We start from the raw sequence: 23,622 nt of genomic DNA on the forward strand, positions 1-23,622 counted from the left end.
ATTTTTCAGGGATAAGAATTTCCTCTTGGACGCTGCCTTTTGAGGGGCAAACACATCGCACCAACTTGTGGCCTCATAATTCTGTAGAAACCAGATAAGAACCTCACTCTAATCAGGTAATACACCAATCAACTTTGCCTGAAAACACTTCAGCTGCTATAAATAACTCGATTTCCTGTGCTCACTGTAGGTGGCAGTTTAGACGGCAGGGTTTACAAAAAGTTTGCTAAGGAGGCTTCCACTACTTTGATACTAGCTCAGGCTGAACAGAAACTAACCCTTAAAGAAAAAGGGAAGTTGAGTCTCCATCTTTGCCCTAGTGGGACACTCTTACTACTATGAGGAAAGAACTAACTTACTGTTTTTATATCTTAACTGTTTGGGAAAATGATTCGTCTAAAGCAAACCATGATTCCAATGCTCAAAGGTCTCCTGTTGAGCCCAGCAGGGTCGGCCCCCCAGCACTGTGTTCACCCACCCCCGTTCATCCACATGTCCCCTCGCCACCAGGACCTGGGGACCTGCGCACTGGTACCTACAGTAAGATGAGACTTGGGGGTTCACGTTCTACCCTGATAGCCTCTCTCAGAATGGGGCTGGTCGTCTGTGAGGACTTAGTGCTAATCAGTATGTGGAAAACTACCAGAGGTGACACAACCCGGCAGGAACATGGGGAAGTTACAAAAGTTAAAGAAACATGGTTTCTACACTGTCCTCTCCTGCAAGGAGTCTGGGCTTCCTGCTCGGATCCTGCTTTTTTCTTTGCCCCGTGAGATGGAGCTGGACAAGTCCATCTCCTCCTGCCAACCCCAGCTCTGGCCTCACACCCAGGTGGCCCCGGCCCTCCTCCTCCCCTGGTGACCCCTGTTCCCGGGACACAGGGTCTCTGGGCACAGAACACAAGCCAATCTGAAATGCCCACCGTTCTCCCGCTGGAACACTACCGCCCAGGGTGGCTGCTGGGCGACTCCTTCTGACACATCCCACCCCACCCCACTGGTCCTTCAGCAACGGTTTCCTTTCCTTTTTTTTTTTTTTTTTTGCGGTACGCGGGCCTCTCACTGCTGTGGCCTCTCCCGTCGCGGAGCCCAGGCCCCGGACGCGCAGGCTCAGCGGCCATGGCTCACGGGCCCAGCCGCTCCGCGGCATGTGGGATCCTCCCGGACCGGGGCACGAACCCGCGTCCCCCGCATCGGCAGGCGGACTCTCAACCACTGCGCCACTAGGGAAGCCCAACGGTTTCCTTTTCAACCATTAACCTCAAAAAACAGTCCTACTCTAAAAAAGTTTTTGCTGCTATTTACTTGAGCAAGTTCACAATTGATTACTGAAAACCCCTAGGACCAAATGTGTTTCAGAATTCAACATTTCTGGATTTTAGAAAGGTAACAAGATGCATACACCAGATATTCTGTAACAACCCAGAGTAACAGCCCTTAGTCAAGAACCTTAACAGGGCTGCAGAGAAATGTACGAGTATTCACACTGAGAAGAATAAAGACTGAAAATAGCCTCCCATCAGCCAAATGGGACCTGGGGACCTTGGCACAGATACCTACAATAAGACGAGACTTGGGGGCCGCGAACAGCCTCCCATCACTGCCAAATGAATCCTGCTGACAACTTACAAAAAAGAGAAACAACTTCTGATTTTCAGAGCTTACTGGATCCTGGAACTCGGGGTAGGAGGAGGTGGGCTGTGCCCACCGAGCACGGCCTCACTCGGCAGCTGTTCCCGTCTCTCCTGTCACCAACTCCCAGCAGCATCTCTGTGAAGCATGCATCTCAACCAGATCCAGTCCAGGGTTAAGTTAAGGGTTAATGAGAGCGTGCAGCCAGCGCCTTCGGGTGACAGGTGTTATTTCTACTCCTGCCTCTGACGGCCTGGCGCTCCCTTCCTCACATCCTGTTCTCCATGGTCACTCTTTTCTTCTCCTTGCCCAGCAGTTCATTCCTCTGAGCTCAAATCTTGCCCAGGATTAACATCAGCCTGTTCTTGCCATCTATGGTTTGCCTAGGCGGCTCCTCGGGAGCTTGGGCATCTCTCAGCGGCATTCCCATCCTTCTTTCCTCCAAGGGCCCTTCCCTGATGGTGATTCAAGGATCTCTCTGTAGGTTCCCAAGTAGGTTAAGGGATAGGAACCAGCTCCAGAGGTCTGGTCCAGGGGTGGAACGTTATGTCAGGTCAGAGGAGCACACTGACGAGGACCTTAAAAATATCCACCCGCCTGTCCTCAGCAAGGAGTGTAATTTTCAAGTGTGCATTCATCAGAATCTATTTCTACCCCCTCTCTGGTGCTGACCGGGAAGCTCAGGGCAGGGCAGTCTTATCCATTTTGAATCCTCCACAAACACTCAGTAGGTGATTAATTCCTACCTGCTGAAGGGGTGATTATTTGGGGTTCACACTTTTATCAAGGTTCCACACAGGCCGGATAAAGTGGAAATCTAGGGTCTCTCTCTCCCTGTCTGCGGTACTAACTTAATGATGTGCTTCTTTTCCAGACTACGCCCTTTCACCTTTAAAGATTCCCATTCATCATCAACCACAAGCCACATGAAAAGGGGTAGTTACTAACCTTCCCCACCTCACCCCCTGCCCGATTTTAACGCCAAACTACTCCCACATCCATGGTTCCAACGCTGGGTGCTGAGCCGGATAACTGCAAAATCCCCCATAGGGAGGATCCCCTCTCTACCCGGCGACTCCAGGAGACCAGTCAAAGTGGATCCAGGAACTGGGGTCCTTGGGGGAACTAGAGAAAGCGGGTGCAACGCATTGGTTCTAAGGTCCAGCGCAGGGTAAGTGCTCCAAGCCACCCAGCCACTGGGGGCGCCAGCCTCAGAGCGAGGGCACCGCCTCTGGGCACCAGTTCCTAGGTACTGTATTTTGTAAAACATCAAACTAGCAGTTCTGAGCGAAACTCTAGACCACGCGCAGGTCTCACACCTCGGCTGGATCCGCGGCCGAGTCACGCAGCTGGGCAGAGCCCGTCAAAAGGCCGGCCGTAACTGCGGGCAGAGGGGACCAGACGAAGTTCCTTTCCGTCCTGCTGAGGGGCGTTGCCCAGGGAAATGTGCTTTCCAGGGCGCAAGGGGGGAGGGCAGTGCACACCGAGCCGCGAACTGAACCGAGAGCAGGCCACCCCCCCCCCCGCCCATGCTCGCGTGGGGACGTTCGTTTAAGGGGGTCCCCGGCCAGGCGAGGCAGCCCCACACCTCCCCGGGCACAGATGATTGCGGCGGAAGGTGCCGCCTGCCCTTGGCTCCTAGAACATCAATAAGGACCAAACACTGGCAATCAGAACCAAAAGTTTCGAAAATGTGTTTTCTTCTTACCAGTTTCTGAGCTTCTGGGCTCAGACAGTCAATTTCCTGGTTCTGCGCGGCCGCAGGGTTGGTCATCCTGCCGGCTGCAGGTCCACCTTCTCACACAGCAGGGAAAGGGAGCCAACGCCCGGCTCCCCGGATCCGCGAGCGGGCCGGCTCTCAGCGCAGCCACATGCCGAGAACGGCGGGGCTACTGCCCGGAGACAAATCCGCGCGTCGGGACGGGAACCTCGCCCTTCCCAAGGCGGGGTCGCGCCTCCGCGGTTCCGGGGCTGGAGTGCGGCCGCAGGGGCGGGGCACAGGTGGCGGAGCCCGGGAGCCCGCGGGCCTGGGGTGGCGGCACCCGGGAGAAGAGCAGTTGGGGCCGCCCCCAGCCCTCCACCCACAAGCTTCCCGCCCGCGCTCCACCACGCACCCCGCCCGGCCCGTTCTCAGCGAGCGCTCCTCCCCGCGCCCCAGCGGCGCGGTTATTAATCATCACCCAGCCCTCCTCCGCCCCCCACCCGAAAGGCGGTGGGGAAAAAAGACCGTAGCCGGCCCCGCCCACAGCCCCCGTCGGCCGCCCACCCACCCGCCGAGAGAGGGCGAGCTGAGAGGCCTCGGAACACCGGGGAGGAGCGGGGAGGCGCCCGCGCGTGGCCTGGGTCGCCCCGGGGAGGAGCCTGCGCGGGGGGAGGGTTCTGCGCGAGGGGCGGGGTCCTCTGGTGGAGGAGCCAGAGAGGGGCGGGGCCCCAGGGGCGGGGCCCGCGCGGGGGTGGGGCGGATTGCCCCTCAGACCCCGCCCCCGGCCCCCTCGCCGTCGGTGCTGCGCTCCCGCCCCAAGGTGTTCTCCAAATTCAGGCCGAAGTGAGCTTCTGCGGACGCGATTACCTCGCCCGAGTCCCGCAGCACCTGCTGGTCGGGGTACCCAGCTAACGCGTCACCCGGAGAAAGGGCCGGCTTCCAGGGCGACCACACCGCGCGGCCCGCGGGGGTAAGAGCAAGCATCCGACGGCCGGGTGCGGCCCCGCCTGCCTCCCCCTCCGCAATAGGCGGCAGAAGAACGCGGTTTGGCGCGGATGCGGCGTCTCAGAGCCGGGGGGCTGCACCGGCCAGGGATCCGGCGGGAGGTCGTGCGGGGCAGGGGCCGATCCGAGGTCCCCGCCGGGCGCCGCGCGGGGAAGGCGTGGAGAGGAGCGTCCAGCGGCGGGACGGGGCCCCGGCCGCCCGGCACGCGCCTCCTCCAGCCGCAGAACTCGCGTCGCTCGTTCTTTAGCGGTTCTACATGCAAAGCAACGAAACGTCTCCTGACCTCGCCAGGCCGAAGCAGAAGCGACGGGCAGGAAGCGACGCAGATTTTCATCGGAATGCCAACCTGCCCCGGCCCAGCCCGCTGCCTGTGGCGCCTGGAAGCTTTCCGCGCCCCGCCCGGCCTCCTACCCTGCGTCCAGGCGGCCCCGGGCCCTTCCTGCCCATACCCTGGGGGCACGTTTTCGGAGGCCGTTCTCAGAAAGACCACCTCCCCGCCCCTAATTCTCTGCAAAGGCGGCTCCAGCGAAATCCTCGACAGACCGCAAATATACATTTAAATGTTACAGTCCCCCAGTTCCCCACTCTGCCCCACTCACCTCCTCCTCGGTAACACGTTAGCGCAAGGCCCGTGTGCACTCGCCCTCCCGCTCTGGCTTCAGGGCAGGGGGCTCTGGAAGGAAGGGTGTATGTGTCGGGGGGCGTAGCGGGGTGGGGAACAGAGAAGGTTCTGAGGGACCGAGGTCCTAACCTAGGAGAGAGTAGGGACAGCAGAAAAGCAAGGCCGAGTAAAGACCCAAAGTGGCCTCTGCGGGAGAAACAGCAGGTTTCCACTTTGATGAGCGGGAACACAGCGCCAGGCCTTGATGGATAGCAGCGTTAGGTTGGCAAGAATAATTTTCAAAGATTGAAATGCGTACCTTTAATACCTTGTTTTCTCGCTATAACACTTTTAAAATACGTCAGTGCATTACAGTTCTTGATTCTATAGAGTTAAACTAGTTGGCAAAAATAATTTTAAGCTGTTCTACATAAACAAGTACGGGACTTAGGGAATCTATGGTGGAAAGCAAAGATGATTTTAGTTAAGAGCTCCACAGATGAGAATGATAGCCAGTTAATAAAACCGCCTTCTGGGAGTCTTCAGTTTGAATATTCTGGTCTAGATAAGCAAATTCTAGAGCTTCTTGACACCTGGAACCTTATGACCACATCTCCCTGAGCAGGGCACAGGGAACAGGCTTCTTTTGTCCTGACTGTCACAGGGCAATGCCTGTAGACACCTGCACCCTCCCCAGCTCCCAGGTGGCCGTCCAATGGCTACTTACCAGTTTTATTAAAACCACATAGGGAAGGGGTTAGGTGGCTCTGGAATTAAACCATCTGGCTCAGTTCTTGCCTCTGCCACTTACTGTGGGATCATGACTAAGTTATGGAGCCCCTGTGTCTCGAGTCTCATCTGAAACATGACAGTGATAATGAAAGCGCCCAGGGCGGAGGGGAGGACCCCCCACTGAGCACAGTCAGGGGAGCCGCCTTGCTGCCCCTCAGCCCGCTCTCTTCTCCTGGCCTCCAGGCGCCCAGGCCTTCCTGCCCTTCTCTGCAGCAGGAAGGAAGCTGGGCAACAACAGGTTTAAATGGCTGAGAACCGGGAGAGATTGTGGGTAGCCCCGGAGAAGACAACAAACCCACAGCCTCCACGAAAGCTGTGAGAGGGCCTGGCTGGAGGGCACTATCGTGGAGGGAGAAGCAACTGGTTGACCAGTTTTATTCCCAGGAACAAACTAACAATACCAACAATAAAATAACGATAGTAAAGGCACAAGAGATTTCTGATTCTACTAAGCAGTAGCAAATTAGAGAAAACTGCTTTGCTAACATCCTTCTAGATGAGAGGCCTCTATGTTCTGACATGTGTTCCAGCCCAGCCATACCGTGAAGATGGCTCAGACCCGTCCCAGCTGTAGGGAAATGTCAGTCTGTATTTTAAGTGGTGCTGAATTCACACTTCTTGGTGTTACTTAGACCCCGGGGCCCCAGAACAAAGTGTAGAGGGTCTAGTTGCCTTCTGTTCATTTTGACATAAGTAGCTCTCTAGTGAAAAGGGCCCCTTAGGAAGCCCCTTCCCAGGCAGTCTCCATCACCCCCCACCTTTCTTTTTTTTTTTTTAATGCGGTACGCGGGCCTCTCACCGTTGTGGCCTCTCCCGTTGCAGAGCACAGGCTCCGGATGCACAGGCTCAGCGGCCATGGCTCACGGGCCCAGCCGCTCCGCGGCATGTGGGATCTTCCCGGACCGGGGCACGAACCCGTGTCCCCTGCATCGGCAGGCGGACTCCCAACCACTGTGCCACCAGGGAGGCCCCCAAACGTAACTTTTATATGCTCTGGGATGCCGTAAAACTCGTGTGACTCCCTTTATTGTGATAAGCACTTTACTGCAGTGGACTGGAGCCGAGCCCACAGGGCCTCCGAGGTGTGCCTGTGTAAAATGCTTTGTAAACTGAAAGGTGCCGCGCAAATCTGGGTAATCACTTCATGAACCAGCTTTATAATATGAAGTGGTTTTTATATTAGTCAGAAGGATCCATATAAGGTTATAACATACATGTAAGCTCACTGTTTGTAGAAGCAACATAGAGATATTTATTCCGCTGTAATCATTATGGCTGGGGATTCACGTTCATGCAGAACAGCTGTTATGGCTGGGATTTGGAAACTGGTTTTGTGTGGGTTATTAACTAGGGGTGCAGCCAGGAACCACTGTGCCCTCCCCTGCCCGCCCTCTACCTTGTGCTACATCCTGGAAGCGTTTGTCTCCGTTGCTCTAGCGCTCAGCACCGACCACAGCAGGAGGCAAAGCTGGTGAGCCCAGAAGCAGCCCAGCACCACGAAGACCAGTAAACCACGTTTGGGTGCGACCCCAAAGTGGTCACATGTTGTGGCATTTGCTGGTTAGCTATGAGTCTGAGGTTCCCAGAGCACAATTAGATCATTCTACTTACCTTTTGTTCTCTTCTAGGGGCTCCCTTAAGAAATTAAGTTCCTGCATGTAATCTTATTGCCCGTCAGAGAACTGCTTTTGAGATTTTCGACATTACACTTCTGTTGAGAGGGCTCAGAGCACCACAACCATGGTGGCTTTTAGGGATGCCCGAGACAGAAGCTGCCACAAAACCTAAGGTGCCTCTCAGGACAGAGTCCCTGGGTTTAAACGGTGACTAGGTGCTTGCAGGTCAGTGACTGCCCAGCAGCTTGGAAGGGGCTGGAAATAGAGTCCACCTGCTAGAAGTGGGATCTTGACCTAAAGAAGGGAAAACTGAACCTGTCATTGACCTCACAGCTCTTTATATAAAGACCCTGGGCCCACACTGGTGCAGTCTGAGCCTTCAGCAAGCCGTAATCTTTATGCTGGAGGAGGGTCCCGCCTCTGTGCTGGTGGCTGCTGACTGATCAGGGTGGTGGGTGCTGAAAGCTGATGCGGCTGGGGTGATTTGCTAAAATAAGATAATGAAGTTCGCTGCATCGAGTCACTCTCGCTCTCACGAACGATTTCTCTGTAGCACGCAATGCTGTTTGATAACACTTTACCCCCAGTAGCACTTCTTTCAAAATTTGGAGTCCTTCCTCTCAAACCCTGCCACTGCTTTATCGACTCAGTTTATGAAATATTCTAAATCCTTTGTTGACATTTCAACAATCTTCACAGCATCTTCACAGGAGCAGATTCCATCTCAGGAAACCACTTTCATAGCAAATCCACAAGAAGCAAAATCCCTGTCATTAGCTTTATCATGAGATGGTAGCAATTCGGTCCCATCTTCAGGCCCCACTTCTGATTCTAGCTCTCCTGCTGCTCCCACCACATCTGCAGCCCTTCCTGCACTGAAGACTTGAGCCCCTCAAAGTCACCCATGAGGGCTGGAATCAACTTCTCCCCAACTTCTGTTAATGCTGATATCGTGACCTCTTCTGGTGAATCACAAATGTGCTTCATGGTGTGTAGAAGGGTGACTCCTTTCTAGAAGGCTTTTAATTGACTTTGCCCAGACCCACCAGAGGAATCACCGTCTATGGCACCTATAGCCTTATGAAACGTATTTCTTAAATACAAGGTTGCTACAAACATTCTATTTGTAAAAAAACACAGTATCTTTGAAACACAATAAAGTGAAGTACAATAAAACGAGGTCTAGGCAGGTGTACACACACGGAGGCCCACAGAGGTTGTATAACTCGTCCACAGATGCACATTGGCAGAGTGAAGTCAGGTTTTTAACCCAAGTCCCTGCTAAAAGTCCAAGCCCTTAGCATCCGGCGCACTGCCTGACACAGAGGTGCTCCCTCCCCCCAGCCACCCAGGGATCCTCACTGGGAACAGACAGTCACCAGACAGGCTGTCTCCCTGGGCTGAACCTGGACCAATAACCCCATCTCCTGCTCCAAGGGTGTTGGCAAAGCAGTGCGCGTACCCAGGTCCAGGCCGTAGCTCGCTCTCCTGGTATGACCCAGGGCACTGGTAGGAACATCAAATGAGGGAGCCAGTCCCTGCCTGCCATTCACAGAGAAAACTGTACCCCACAGTCAGCTGGCCCAGATCAGGCCCACGGTGAACTTGACACTCGGGCCTGGGTCCTGCCTGCCTCCAGTGGACAGAAATATTGGGGGCAAGAGTGGCTAGAAAGCAAGAGAGCTGGTTTCTAGCATACAGAGAGCTCCTGCTTGCTGAGCACCCACCCTGTGCTGGGTGTCCTACAGCCACATACTTCATACTCACCGCTGCCTGTGACTGAGTCCTCACTCTCCCCAGAGACTCTGAGTGGGCTCTTCCAAAATGGGAGCAGGGGCTTCCCTGGTGGCGCAGTGGTTGAGAGGCCGCCTGCCGACGCAGGGGACGCGGGTTCGTGCCCCGGTCCGGGAAGATCCCACATGCCGCGGAGCGGCTGGGCCCGTGAGCCATGGCCGCTGAGCCTGCGCGTCCGGAGCCTGTGCTCCGCAACGGGAGAGGCCACAACAGTGAGAGGCCTGAGTACAGCAAAAAAAAAAAAAAAAAAAAGGGAGCAGATGCTCGCCTCACAGATGGATGGATGATTCTCCCAGGAAAATGGAGGACTTTGATAGTTTATCATTAACTCTCATTGATCTTAAGTATGTTATATTTTTGGTAGCAACTGAGAATAGAAACTCTCTTTTTAAAACGGCATGACTTTTGGATTTTTTTTTTGCATAACTACCTGGCACGCAGCAATTCACCACTTTTTTTCCATTTAGTATATATTTAGTATATATTTTGAAAATCCCTTTGGATTTTCTAAGGAAGGTGATGAGCTTGAGTTTTGGTTGCACTTGAACTTGAAGTGGGGCAGAAAGCCTTGAGGAAGGTGTCCAGCAGGCACTTTGGCACCAGAAGTATGAACCGGTTTAAGGTGGTGATAAAAATGGTAGCATGCATGTAACAGAAAAGAGGCTGAAGGAAGGAATCTGGGGACTCCTACATTTAACGAATAAGAGAGTGTCAAGAACAAGCCAAGACAGACGACGGGTCGTTAGGGAAACAGAAAATCAGAGGCGCCTTCTGGAAGCCACTATTCAGAAGGCTGGCGTGAATACTGGTGTTAAGGTAGATGGAGTGAAGAGGCCAGGGTCGAGAAAGCCTTTAATTTGCAACTAGAAAAACACCAGCTATTGTATCCTCTTATTGAAATTCTACATTTAAGCATTTTCAATGGTTCATGCACACAAAATAAATGGCACGTCACAGCCTCGGAGGAAGACAGAATCAAGAAGGCTTTGGGTGGGGAGAGATTTGTTCATGTGTCCGTCTGTTTTTAAGGATGGAAGAGACCTGAGGCAGTTTGGAGGCTGGAAAGTGGGAGTTAACGGAGATTGAGCTAAAACAGGGTGGGCGTGTGGGAGACTGTTGACTAAGGGACAGTGGTGAGGGCATTTCTGGACTTTCAGGATTTGGCCTGATTCTGAGCTAAATGGGGGTGAGAAAACCAAAGTGGCCAGGAGAGGACAGATAACAAGAAGCACAGTCCTGGTGCAGAGACTGTGGACACAGAACTAAGGGACGACGAAGGTTGGGAGGAGCAGAGACTGAAGGACCCACCAGACAGCCGCCTCTGGTACAGCCAGGGTGATGCTATTTTCAGTACCTGAGCCCAGAGCCCTTCCACGGGGCTCCAGAAGGCCCAGTAATGCTGCCGCAGGGTAAAATCTGTCCACATTTAAAATAATTTCTGACTTAGTTTACTCTGGAATTAAGTTCATCTCCAAAAGTGTCCAGCAATAAGTCCATAGCAATCTTGGAGGGGGGAGGGATGTAGCCATTTTTTCAATCCATTCCTCAGAACCATTGACCCTTAAGACCAGACCAGATGATCACAGAAACCTCCCCCACCCCACCATATATTGTGTCCAAGGAAATGGCCACAAACACCTCCAATAAAGCACCTCTTAGGAAAACCAGTCCTGTTTTTCATGAACACAACACACTGCAAATACCACCCAATTATTTTCTAAAAATATTGAGAACAAAACAACTCAAATCCATTACATATTTCTCAATCACATAGGAAAAGACCTGGAAAAGTCCCTGTAAGTCAACACTAATGCAAAGAAAAAATACCTATATATGTACTCAGAATAGTCCATTTAAGAAACTTTTGATCAGAATTGATAGTAAAATAAGGAAAATAGGCTTTACTTTCAACAACTGCGTTCACTAGCTAACAGAACACCCACAAGAAATACACGAAACGCTTCAAAATATATTTAGGAACATAAAACGATGGTTAAAAAAACAGAAGCAAAATTTCTTCTAGATTCTCACCGATTTCTTTGGCTCCGGTCTCAGTAATCTTGCCTATGAGTTTAACATTCTTGGAGAGATAGAATGTGCCTAACAATCGGAGCCAGGAAACAAATCTCTACCCTGCTGGCTGAAAACTCCAGAAATCCATCAGGCTACAAAGGTGATGGACAAATGTCAGTCACAGAAAGGAAGTGTGGGGAACACAGGAGTTTATAATCTAAATTTAAACAGTACCCATAGCAAACAGGGAAATTTGAGGGCACATAGAGTGAATTCAAAGGTTTAAAATCCAGGCACTCCCACTAAACAGCCTGACTTGAAGACAACCTGACTTCAGGACAGACAGAAATATCAGAAGTAAGCAACCTTCCAACCTAAGGTACAGAAATTTCTAAAAGAGCATCCCTAAAATAATCCTTCTAAGAAAATGAAGTTTCCTAAAGGAAAATAAAGACTGGAACACACTTTAGCACAGCACTAAAAACACATGCCCACACCCTAAAATACGGGTTTCCCCCTCTGCATTTTAGCCCCTGAAACAGAGGGCAAAGAAAAGTCATCAACTGTTAGCCTCCAGGAAAGTACCAGATTATGGGCACCTTTTTTATCATCAATCCGTATGAACCAGATATCTCTCCAGCGGACTTAACATAGAACATAAAAGCCTCACCTTTGAAAAATGAAGATTTTAGATGAAGTTTAAGGAAGAGCGAAGAACACCCATCTGGAAAGACATGTTTAGCGTGAGAGTGGAAATTCTGGAAAAGCAGGAGATCAAATAGCCACTCCTGACCACGTCACCTCTGAGTGCCAGCCGAGAGGTCAATTAAAGGCACCTTTATACCTGCCACCTCACTGGGCAGCTTCGACCCGCCTACCTTAATGGAAGGGCGTGGTTCCCTGAGCCCATTATAGATTTTCCAAACGCCTCTTCTGACCCGTGGGTTTGACTTTAGTTACTCAGATTACACTGAAGCCCCTTCCTCTTATCCCCACTTCTGTTGAGGCGTTTGTATTAAATATGGGGTGAGACTTTATGAGGAAACTCTAATATAACTATAGAGCAGGATTTCTTAATAGCAGCACTATTGACATTTTGGGTGAAATAATTCTTTGCTGGGGTGCTGTCCTGGGCATCAGAGGGTGACTGGCAGCATCCCTGGCCTCCACCCACTAGATGCCAGTAACGCTCTGCACCCTACCTGGATGACCAAAGGTGTCTCCAGACGTGGCCACATGTCCTCTGGGAGGGAAAGAGAACCCTGTTGAGAACCCCTGATCTAGAGGGTTTGAGCCTCCATCCAAGGCACTCACACTGTAGAAGGACACTGACTTATCAACTTACACAGACAAGTCACCTCAACAAATACACAGCTAAACATGCACAGAAATAATGATCAACACAGATATATTTCAACACGGGCTTCCCTGGTGGTGCAGTGGTTGAGAGTCCGCCTGCCAATGCAGGGGACACGGGTTCGTGCCCCGGTCCGTGAAGATCCCACCTGCCGCGGAGCGGCTGGGCCCGTGAGCCATGGCCACTGAGCCTGCGTGTCCGGAGCCTGTGCTCCGCAACGGGAGAGGCCACAACAGTGAGAGGCCCGCGTACCGCAAAAAAAAAAAAAAATTCAACACGTTCTCTAATGTCCGTAGCCCTCTTTTTTTTTCAAGTAAGAACTCAAAAGCAGGGCTAGTGCTGTAGTCAGGAAGGAAGTCAGCACCAAACACTGAAAGGTAGGAAGTGGGAGCCACAGGGTGGGAAGTTTGAGGTTGAGATTTCAGATGTACAGTCATGCCAAGACCAAGGGTGTAATGGTGGAGGTGGGCTGGAAGGAAGAACGTCGTAAGTGAGAAGGTCGAAGAACTGAGTTTTGCCTCCTGACCCTTTGGGAAGAGGCCCAATCAAAAAGGGGCAAATGATGGAGCGCAAAGCCAGAGCCGGGGCGCGAGCAGCCGGCACAGTCAGCACAGCACAAGAGTCCTCAAACCTCCAAAGCAGAGGTTTGGGAGAAAAGCTCGTTGGAATCCCTGCTCTGTCGCTTACTAGGTTGTAGTTTCCGGCAACTCCTGTGACCTCTTCAGCTTCCCACGTGACACAGGAGAGACGCAGCCACCAGGCAGGTGGCAGATAAACGGTGGGACCCCAGGCTGGCACCTGCCACACACTCTGCCTGTTATTCTAAAGAACACAGATTAGTTTTCCTGCAGATAAGAGACTCTGGAATTACAATTTACATACAGGTTTAGAAAAGCCATAGGTAGAGTCCCGAGTCACTTAATTGGCTCGGATTAGGTTTAAGGCTTTAGTGTCAGCATTTTTGAGCACGTGGAGCTTTGCCCTCTTTCTGGAACCTCCCCTCCTCCGAGCCCCGAATTTTGGGCTTATTGATCTCCCCAGAGCCAAGCTTTTGGCATCGTTGGCCCTTAGACAAGTGTATTGTGAATACAACTCTGTACAAATGTACGAATGTAGACAAAGACTGGAAGGAAACGCGGTAAACAAAAGAGCTGCTCTATTTAAGTGGCGGATTCGTGGGAATTTTATTGCTTTTCAGAATACCCTTAGATATTGTTTGAATGCTCCTTTTTTATATAATAGTTTAAGGAACTTGAACTTTATTCAGGAGGCAGTAAAGGACCCACTGAAAGTGTTTGAACAGGGAAGTAGGATTTTGTTTGAACAAAGAACCTGTAGGCTACAAAAAAGTTAAAAATCACCCTCATTATTCTTTTGCAAGAATTTCTTGGCTCGTCTGACTATTTATTCTTCCAAGTTAGCTTTTAACTTTAAGCCAACCTTGTCCCCTAAACTGGGATTTTATTTGAATTACGTTATACTTATAAATTATTTGGGATGGATTAACATCTTTTTAATACCGAGTCTTCTAATTCAGAAACAAGGTATCTCTCTCTCCACTTTTTAATCTATGTCCTTCAGTGTATTGTTATACCTTCCTTCATATAGGTCCTACATATTTCTTTATTCCTAAATGCTCTTTTGAATGGGATCTTATCTTCTTGCCGTTATTTTAAAAAATTATTGTGGCATATGGGAATGCTATGGATTTTTTTTTTTTTGGAAGTAGGGAAACTTGTTCCCTGAACATATTCTTTTAATTAATTAATTTTACCTTTTTATTTTATATTGGAGTATAGTTGATTAACAATGTTGTGTTAGTTTCAGGTGTACAGCAAAGTGATTCAGTTATACATATACCTGTATCTATTCGTTTTCAAATTCTTCTCCCATTTAGGTTGCTACATAATATTGAGCAGAGTTCCCTGTGCTATACAGTAGGTCCTTGTTGGTTATCCATTTTAAATATAGCCATGTGTACATGTCAATTCCAAACTCCCTAACTATCCCTTTCCCTCACCCTTCCCCCCGCTATGGATTTTTGTTTATATCATCACCAATTATTTCATTGAACTCTCAGTTTTAGACTGATTTTTTTGGATTAGCTATGTACAGACCTGCAAGTAGTTACAAAAAGTATAACTACTTTTCAGTAGTTCTATTGCCGATTTCTTTATCCTGTCTGAACATCAGAACTCCCATCGTTATAATGTTACACTGGCCCTGGTCTGCCATCTCTTCTTAAATCGGATACTCTGCAATTAGGGAAGTAGTAAGGACTCAGCAGCTCTGTGGGTTTGTGCTTTTGCATGATAACAATACAGGACAGGACACCAGCCTCATTGGCATTTAAACAGCATTAAAGCTGCCTATACAGTAAACAGAGAATTTGTTGTCAGTCACCTGATAAAGCCCCTGAAAGGAAAGAAATTATAAGTCTCAGAACAAGACACTCTTGCCTAAAGGCCACAATCTAATTTTGACCAATAAAAGATAAACAGGCAAAGCGACTTGAAGAAAGATTAGTACTGAAGTCAGTGAAAAGTTTATTATTGTGAGTGTTACCATACAATTGTCTTCTGCAGGGAGAGGCCCTGTGGAGGGATGACACTCAGATTCTGGGGCCAACACTGCATGGACGGGAAGCCGCGCCCCTGCCTAGAACTTGCTGTTGGTCTTGGGCCAGTTAACCTCTCTCTATGCCTCAGTTTCCTCATCTGTCAAATAGGAGTAACAATGGCACCTAGTTCATACCATTTATAAGGATTAAATGAGTGATTATAAATAATCAGTATTTAAATAAAATGCTGGCTGTGAGCATAGCGCTTGGTTTACAAAATGCACAATGTTACAAAGTACTCAAGGCGCATTTCACCTAAATCTAATGTAACCAGTCACCATTTACAAAGGGATGTGGGAATTAACTTTTGTCCCAGACCAAGGGCCCCTCCCTCTTGCCTTCCGGCCCCACCCCACTGTGGCTTCTATCTCAGCCTGCATCTCTGCGGCCCGGAACCCACAGCCTGCAGGGCACACCCTGGTGCAGGGGAAATACATGAGCTTGTTAATAAGCCCATGGAACTGGAAGACTAACTGGAATTCTAAGTCGTGAGGCTCTAGTAGGAGCAGCCATTATTACTTTTCTAGAACAAGTGGTCTGAACTTTGGGACAGTTATTGTCTTTCAGGCACCCAGTCACTTCCTAGTTGAACGTTCTGCTCCAGATGGCTGGACTTGACTGTGTCTGCAAAGAATGGTATTAGGCAATAAAAGCCCAAGAACTTCTCTTTTTGGGCAAAGAGACTCTCTTATGGTACAATTTTTGAAAAAGAAGAAATTGTTCCACAGTGAAGCAACTAAGAGTTTTGAATAAAAATATTCAAAGTTTTCACTTCTAATATTCAACGGTTATTTAAAATACATTTAAAATAAAATGTAATAGAACTGTCTCTATATTTCAGCGTCTTTATCTCTGGAAGGAGGCAAAGGGGAGTAGGCAGTGAAGAACGGGAGAAAGCAGGGAGACACAGACACACTTGGGAGAGGGTCGGACGCCAGCGGCTGCCTCTTGATGGTCACCGGCAAGCATTCCCGAGGGGCCTGCGCTAAAGGTTTCATGTTGGCTTAATAATGTCAGACAACCCGAGGGTCCACTGAATGGATAAATACATGTGGTGTATCCATACAATGGAATATTACTGGGCCTTAGAAAAAGGAAATTCCGATACATGCTTCAACGTGGATGAAGCCTTGAAAACATTATGCAAAGTGAAATACGCCAGATGCAGAAGGACAAATACCGTATGATTTCACTCACAGGAGATACCTAGAATGGTCAAATTTATACAGAAAGTAGAAGGTGGTTGCCAGGGGCTGGAGCGGACATAGGAATGAGATTTAGTGTTCAATGGATACGGTTCCATTTGGGAAGATGAGAAGAGGTCTGGAGATGGATGGCGGTGATGGTTGCCCAACAGTGTGAGTGTACTTAATCCTACTGAATTGTACTCTTAAAAATAGTTAAGAAGGTGAATTTTATGTTACGTGTATTTTACCACAATAAAAAATAATTTATATTAAAAGTTTTACACTGTAAGAAAGTGGCCAAATCGACCTTGGGATACCTACTTTATGGCATCCCTCTGGCTATAAAAATGGTGTCTGTGATGAGTATGTAATAGAATGCAAAATGCTTATGACAATGTTGAGTGCACACACACTCCACACACACACACACACACACACCAATAACATCTATGAAAAAATAAACAACAAAGACCTTAAGGAAATAAATCAAAATAGAGCCATGGTTGTCTTTATGTTATAATGCTTTTTGTTTCCTTCTATTTTCCAATGATTATTTTGTTATGCATGTACTACTTTTAAAGGGGGAAAATAACACAGAATTTCATTTTTCTCTGTAACTTTATTTGAAAAGAAAGGAAGAATGAAAAAAAACCTTTATGCCTTTTGTTCCTAGAGGCTTTTAAACCTAAAAGGAAACTGAAATTAATTAGGCTGCCCACCACTTTCACTTCTTTCCTATTTTTGTACCATGGATGCCCCTGGCAGGCTGGTGAAGCCTGTGGCCATTCTCAGAATGGTATTTTTTAAAATTAATTAATTTTTGGCTGCGTTGGGTCTTCGTTGCTGCACGCGGGCGTTCTCTAGTTGTGGCAAGTGGGGGCTACTCGTCTTTGTGGTGCGCGGGCTTCTCACTGCGGTGGCTTCTCTTTTTGCGGAGCCTGGGCTCTAAGCAGGCGGGCTCAGTAGTTGTGGCACGCGGGCTCTGTAGTTGTGGCACACAGGCTTAGTTGCTCCGCGGCACTTGGGATCTTCCCGGACCGGGGCTCAAACCCACATCCCCTGCATTGGCAGGCAGATTCCCAACCACTGAGCCACCAGGGAAGTCCCAGAATGGTATTTTTAAGTGCTTAAAACAAAGTGTATAGGGTTACAAAGGAAAGTGATTATTCTGAAATATATTATCAAAATATATTTTTAAATTGTGATATATCGTATCAATCACAGTCCAGAGAGGAAAACAGGAAATTACACCAGTTCTATTAATAGGGGCAATTTAATACAGATGTTGGATGACTGAGACGGCAAAGGGGACTCGGGTAACACAGAGGTAGTACTTTGTGGAACAGCTATGGCTGGGGGAACAAAGGGCTCGGTTAGCGTACCCCAAAGGCTCGGAAGGCACTGTGCTCCAGAATCTCCTACGGGGCTCCATGACGGTAGTTTCTGAGAGCATGAAAAATACTAGAAATGGAACCGACGGCGGCTGCCTGGGTGGAGGCCATTGCTGGGGTGATGCTCACAGAAACAGGAGGCAGACAGGGAGGAGTGGGTCCTGTCTCCTTCCTTGGCCTCACAGTTGCCCTCTAGGGCCTGGGCAGAGCCCGGGGAGATGAGGTGTGTAGGGCTCCAGCCCCAGCATCACAGGGCTGGGAAGAAGCCAGGTTTGGAGCAGAGAGGCAACAGCTTAATAACCAGCCCAAATACGAGCTTCTTTCTTCGTGTACCGAGTGACAAGAGCTCATATCCACCATAATATCGACACAGCTGTCTGCAACCACCGAAAACTGACATAAACATAGTTGGTCCGGGCTTCCCTGGTGGCACAGTGGTTGAGAGTCCGCCTGCCGATGCAGGGGACACGGGTGCGTGCCCCGGTCCGGGAAGATCCCACATGCCGCAGAGCGGCTGGGCCCATGAGCCATGGCCGCTGAGCCTGCGCGTCCGGAGCCTGTGCTCCGCAACGGGAGAGGCCACAACAGTGAGGCCCGCGTAACACAAAAAAAAAAGAAAAAAAGTTGGTCCTTGGTGATGAAATCACACACACTTCTAAAGTTTTGGGGCTACATTCATAATTGGAGGTAATGCTGCTGTTTTTTTCTGATCCAATTTCAGGGATCCTTTGAAATCTAAACAAAGACCCTTGGAGGATGATTGGACCCAAAGTTAAGAATCCTTCTGGGTGTTTCAAGATGTCGAATACAGTTCTTTTTCTTCCTTAATTTTTGCTTTAAAAAGTCACATGACTGATCACATGATCACATGATTGATCACCAATACCAGGTTTCTTTTTATGTTTTGAAAGGGAAAATAATACTACCCCAAATTCATGCCTTGGTGCATCTCTCTAACTGATATTATCAACCATCCTGCAAATAGTAAACAGTAATTTTTGCATTTTATTGATCATATTGCCTATTTCTGAATGCCACAGGAAATAAAGTAGACACACAGCCGTGCTTACATCCTCAACCACTCTCCTGGGGCACATGGATTCCTGGGTGGTCTTCAGAGTTCTTTCCTGTAAGGTCCCCTCTCAGCCCCACCACTTTGACTGTGACCCAGATGTCCCCCAACACCAGGTCTCTATTTCTTTTCTCTTGACTTATCCAAGTTTCAGCCCACCTGCCAGGTGGACATCTCTACCCGGAGGTCCCAAAGTCACCTCAAGCTCGAGACGTATTCAAAACGGAACTTGTGTCGCCTCCAAGGGTCTTTCCTCCGCATTTCCTCCTCCGAGGGGGCACTACCAGCCAGTGCCTCCCAAGAAAGCTTTCTCTAATGTGTCTGGGCTTCAGTTCCCTCATCAGTGAAGGAGAGGCAGTAAGTCACAACCTCCTGGGCTGTTGTAAGGACTAAATGTGCTGCCAGGTCTTGACATCGGTAAACGCCCGCCCCTGCGAGGTTGGTGCTCTCCCCCCTCCGCCGGCAGTGCATCACCGAGTCGGCTTCCTCTCCTAATGTCACTTCAACGTGCCCCCAGGGCCACTGCCTTAACCCGGCCTCAGCGTGACTCCTCAGAATGATCAGAATTGTCCCCAGTGCCCACCCCACCCCCCACACTGCTGCAGAGTCTTCTCATCCACTCATTCAGTCAGTCATCACGTGTGGGTGAGGGCTGCCACGGGTCAGGACCACGGACGTAACAGTGAGCAAGGAGCAGCCACACCTCCGGGGGAAAGACTGATGTTAAATAATTGCCAAATAAGTAATTAATTGTCATGGTGAGTGTCATGACATTCAATGAAAATATCCCCAGGCGCAGACAGAAAATACAGCTTTGTGTTTCTAAGGAAACAAGAAGTGATTCCCAGGGGGGAGGGGTGGGGAAGGAGAGCCCTCCGGTGAGACCTGTGAGGCTTCCCTCTGAGAGCCGGGCAAAGGGCAAACTCCCAGACATCACCAAGCCTTCTAGATGCCGGCCTGTCGTCCTGCCACCAGCCACTCAACCATCGCCCTTACATCCCACAGACCAGCGACAGAAGACTGCCTCCTGGTGCTGACTTCAAACCTTTGAGACTGAATCTCCATGTTTCTTTTTTTCCACGAAGACAATTTATAAAAACGTAGCGGTAATTGTAATCAAAGAGGACCCAACCCTCAGCTGAGGAACTTTGGTAACAAGCTCATTTATGTCAGAGTTTTAGTTAATATAGAAACAAGATCACTCTTCTGTCCCCCCGATGGAACATACACGCATTGATACGTCTCCTCTTACTCTATAAAGCTTGAACAATCCACCGACTGTAAAAGCATTTCATCATGCTCTGTGAACAAATGAAAGACTGTAACTATTTACTAGAGTCACTGAAAGTCAGTATCTTCTGGCTTAGCTATAGCAATCCTTGAAAATACAAGGTAAATCACATTGCAAGGTTTTGTTTAGAGTTTCAAGCTAAGGGAAATACTTTAAAATACATATCATCAATTCTAAGATATTTGTAAGGTCTTATTTCAATATGTGATAAAGTAGGTACTCTCTTAGAGTAAGCAGAATAATAAGCCAAATATGAAACGAACTTAAATTTGGGCCAATTTTTTTTTTAAGGGCAAGACAAAATCTGTGTTGTGCAGGTGCAGAAAATTTTCTGCTTTCCAGTCTGAACAAGTAATATGATCACAATGGATACCTAAGAATTTTTAAACCTTTGATTTCTATTCAATTTTTTATTTTTCAAATCTTAAATTTCTCATTGAACACAAAAGTCTAACTCTCTTGCCTAAGAGCCACATTTTCCATTTCTATTTTAAGAAGTTTTATGTTGTCTACCACATATAAAAAGTCACTAACAAGACAAGAAATGGAGGGCACTGACCCTTCCTCTGTAAAGGGTCCATCAGTGACTATATGTCCTGAGACTGAGCTGCTTGTTGTGGGCTTCCGTAGACTTCTAGAAACTGTGAGGACCCAATACAGTACCGTTCATACCGCTGCAGAGATTAGAATGAGGAGAAGAAACTCTCAACCTGGCGCACAGTGAAAAAGCCTTAAGAAAAATGTTGCCACACCGGCCATTCATGTCACTCTAACTGTAATTTACTTAGAGAGGTGGTCTAAGATATTTCACAAGGGAAACACGCACACGCATGCCCAGACACATGTAAGGCCTGCACTGAGCAGGGGCCCTAGCCCCTGGCCAGCTTCTCCAAGGGGACCATGGAAGTGCGGGGAAGGAGCAAGGAGCTGGCGGGCGGCCCACTGCAGCCCCTGAGCCTTGGCAGGGCCCCCTGGACCGGCCCCTTCCCCTGCCCCCAGCTCTTCCTGCCGCATTTCTCTGTGGTTGTCGTGAGAATACGAAAGACTCAACACAAATGTCATTGCGGTGGTTCACCTCTGATTGGAAAGTGTCTGACTTAAGTGTCCAACAGCGAGAGAGAATCTATTCTGTGCCATCCTGGGTTTCTGACGTGTGACAAAAAAATAGCTTTCGTGGGACCACGGGCGGTGCCTGGTTTGTTTTCATAGGTTGAGGCTAAGTGCTTCGGAGCCCGAACTGATGTGGAAAGTCTCCGGCTCTTGGATTTGCACCTCCATGGCAGCTTAGAACCACCCACTACCACCTGCAGGGTATGTGAGCAGTGCATGTGTTACACGGTCCTCGGCTGACACCACGAGCCGACACAAGTTCATCACTTGCAAAGGGGGATACCAGTGTTACAGCAGTAATTGCCACGCGAACCAGAAGGGGTTCCCTTAGTTCAGGATCCCGGGACCCTTTTTGGATGCAATGGACTGGTTCTCCATATACGACCTGAAGATATTGTGAGTCTCTTCAGATAAAACAAGGGGGTGGATGGGAACCTTGGAAGGGGAAGGTTCGCCGTAAGCACCCCCCTGGCCCCCGTGCGCTATGCTCAGCACCTCCGCTGGACTCTCAAAGGAAACATTTCTCCATGAGGCTGATGATAAAAACAAGTGATAACACTGTGCACCAGATGCTACTGAAATGCCTGATGTGCTTTATTCTGCTATTTCTCACAACAGCCCCATCAAGAGAAAGGATCCCACTCTCCGATTTGGGACCAAGGCAGAGACGGGGTGAGCGGCTCGTCAACGTCCTGTAACCAGGGGGCAGTGCAGCTGGATGTAGCCCAGGACGCAGAACCGGCAGGAACGTGGTCCCCAAGCCTTCACCAGATGGTCACTGAACACTGTGTCAGATGCTGCGTTGGCATTTTATGGGTTTATCTCATTTAAGCCTCAACAGCCCTGAAAGGTGGGTATTATTATTCCCGGGCATCTGTGCGGAACCCGTGGCTGGGAGTTGAGTGATGGACTCCAGCTGACACAGGTTCGAGGCCGCAGGGCCGCACCAGGAGCTCAGCTGTGCTGCCCTCCCCACAGTCCTGGTTCTTTCCTACCCCATCCCTGCCTCCATCGGACAAATGTTTTCTCTCTTTCTTCAAACCACAGCTGGAAGGGGCCTCCAGACATGATCTGGCCTGGTTGCTGCTTCCAGCAGATGTCACTATTCCAGTCTTGACAAGTGACCTGTCCAAGGTCACACGGCCAAGCAGCCACACCTAGAACAGAGCAATCTCCGTTTCAACAACACCGCTTTCTGCCCTGCCAGTTGCGTTATAACAACGGCAAATAGCTTTACTGGGGACATTTCAGACTTTTTCCTCTCGGTGAAAAAACCCAGTTGACAAATCATCCTTAGATTATGCGTTAGTTTTTCCCTTTTGGAATTACAACCATCTACCACCATTTGTCAAATGTCCAAGAACACAGGAAACGTACTCCTCCCAGCTGGTTTTTGTTAATGGCTCAGTGTCTAATATTCAGATCTGTCCAGACTCTCGTGATCTCGTGCCAGAAGCTGACTCAAGCCCACTCTCCAGGCAGTGGTGAGCGAGGCTTTGTGTCCAGCAGACACATCTCACACAGGGGTGGAAGCTGAGGAGAATTTGTAGGCTTCTGTTCGTCAGCAACTGTTTCCTAGGGAACAATGTGATGGAACAGCCAGTCGGTGTTTAAAGGGATTGTGTTCCTTTTAAAGAGAGGAATGTGCGTATGCATTTACCAGAGGTGGAGTCATCTTTGTGGTCCCACTTAAGTCCAACCTTCTGCTCTCATTCATGTGATCAAAGTACTGTGACGGCTTCAACATCTCATAAGATAAGCCCAGTGGAGGACCTATTTTAGGGCTATCAAGCACCTGGGTAGGCATGTTTCTTTCAGGCAATGAGGAAGATGTTCAACTCCTAATCTCAACTGAGAAAACATATTTGCAATAGCTGTGAAATGGGTTAATAAGCAACCTACAAATCACCAAAAAACAAAAAAATTAAATAAATACTAACACTCCAAGACGTGTTTTGGCAATTTGAAAAGGAACTTCCAAAAACGAAGAATCAAAAAGCCACCAGCTTTTAGCTCTCAAATTTACAAAGGCTAAGAATAAGCACAGCACTTAATCTTGTGGTGAGGAAGACACTTTCTTTCAGACAACACAGATGCCAGCGTAAACTGATATAGCCTTTCAGGAAAGCAGCTTGAAACAAATATCAGGGTTCTCACACATGTTTTCACTTTTAAAATCTATATTTGCACTTCTAATATTCTAATTTAAGGAAATCATTTGAAGTACAAAACAATATTTACTCTTAAAGACATTCACTGCAATGTTACTCACAACTGAGAGAAAAAAAAAAAACCTGTAAAAAAACCTTTCCAAGTCCAACAACAGGAAAACGAAGACATGATGGAACATCCTCAGTGCCATATTCTGTGGCCATTAAAACGTTTTTCAGAGCATTCGATACCAAGGTTGCACTAATTTCTTTCCTTAAGAAAGACAATA

The 23,622-nt window shown here is 48.9% G+C and overlaps 1 protein-coding gene across 10 annotated transcripts in view; it reads right to left on the reverse strand.

The window, feature by feature from the left end:
* LRRFIP1 (LRR binding FLII interacting protein 1) overlaps positions 1-23,622 on the reverse strand; it is a 142,430-nt gene that overhangs the window by 82,165 nt on the left and 36,643 nt on the right. For 2 of the 10 annotated variants that reach the window (XM_029225253.1, XM_029225257.1), the window contains exon 1: positions 3,340-3,719. The exons of 5 other annotated variants lie outside the window; for them this stretch is intronic. In XM_029225253.1, coding sequence (XP_029081086.1) covers positions 3,340-3,405 — 66 coding nt within the window. In that variant the 5' untranslated portion in view covers positions 3,406-3,719. Of the gene's footprint in view, positions 1-3,339; positions 3,748-23,622 lie in introns of those variants that run through there. 3 more of the 10 variants (XM_029225262.1, XM_029225258.1, XM_029225260.1) reach the window with 3 other exon arrangements.

Source organism: Monodon monoceros, unplaced genomic scaffold, assembly GCF_005190385.1.
Source record: "Monodon monoceros isolate NGI ecotype Baffin Bay Population unplaced genomic scaffold, NGI_Narwhal_1 Super_Scaffold_16, whole genome shotgun sequence".
Classification (NCBI taxonomy): Eukaryota; Metazoa; Chordata; class Mammalia; order Artiodactyla; family Monodontidae; genus Monodon; species Monodon monoceros.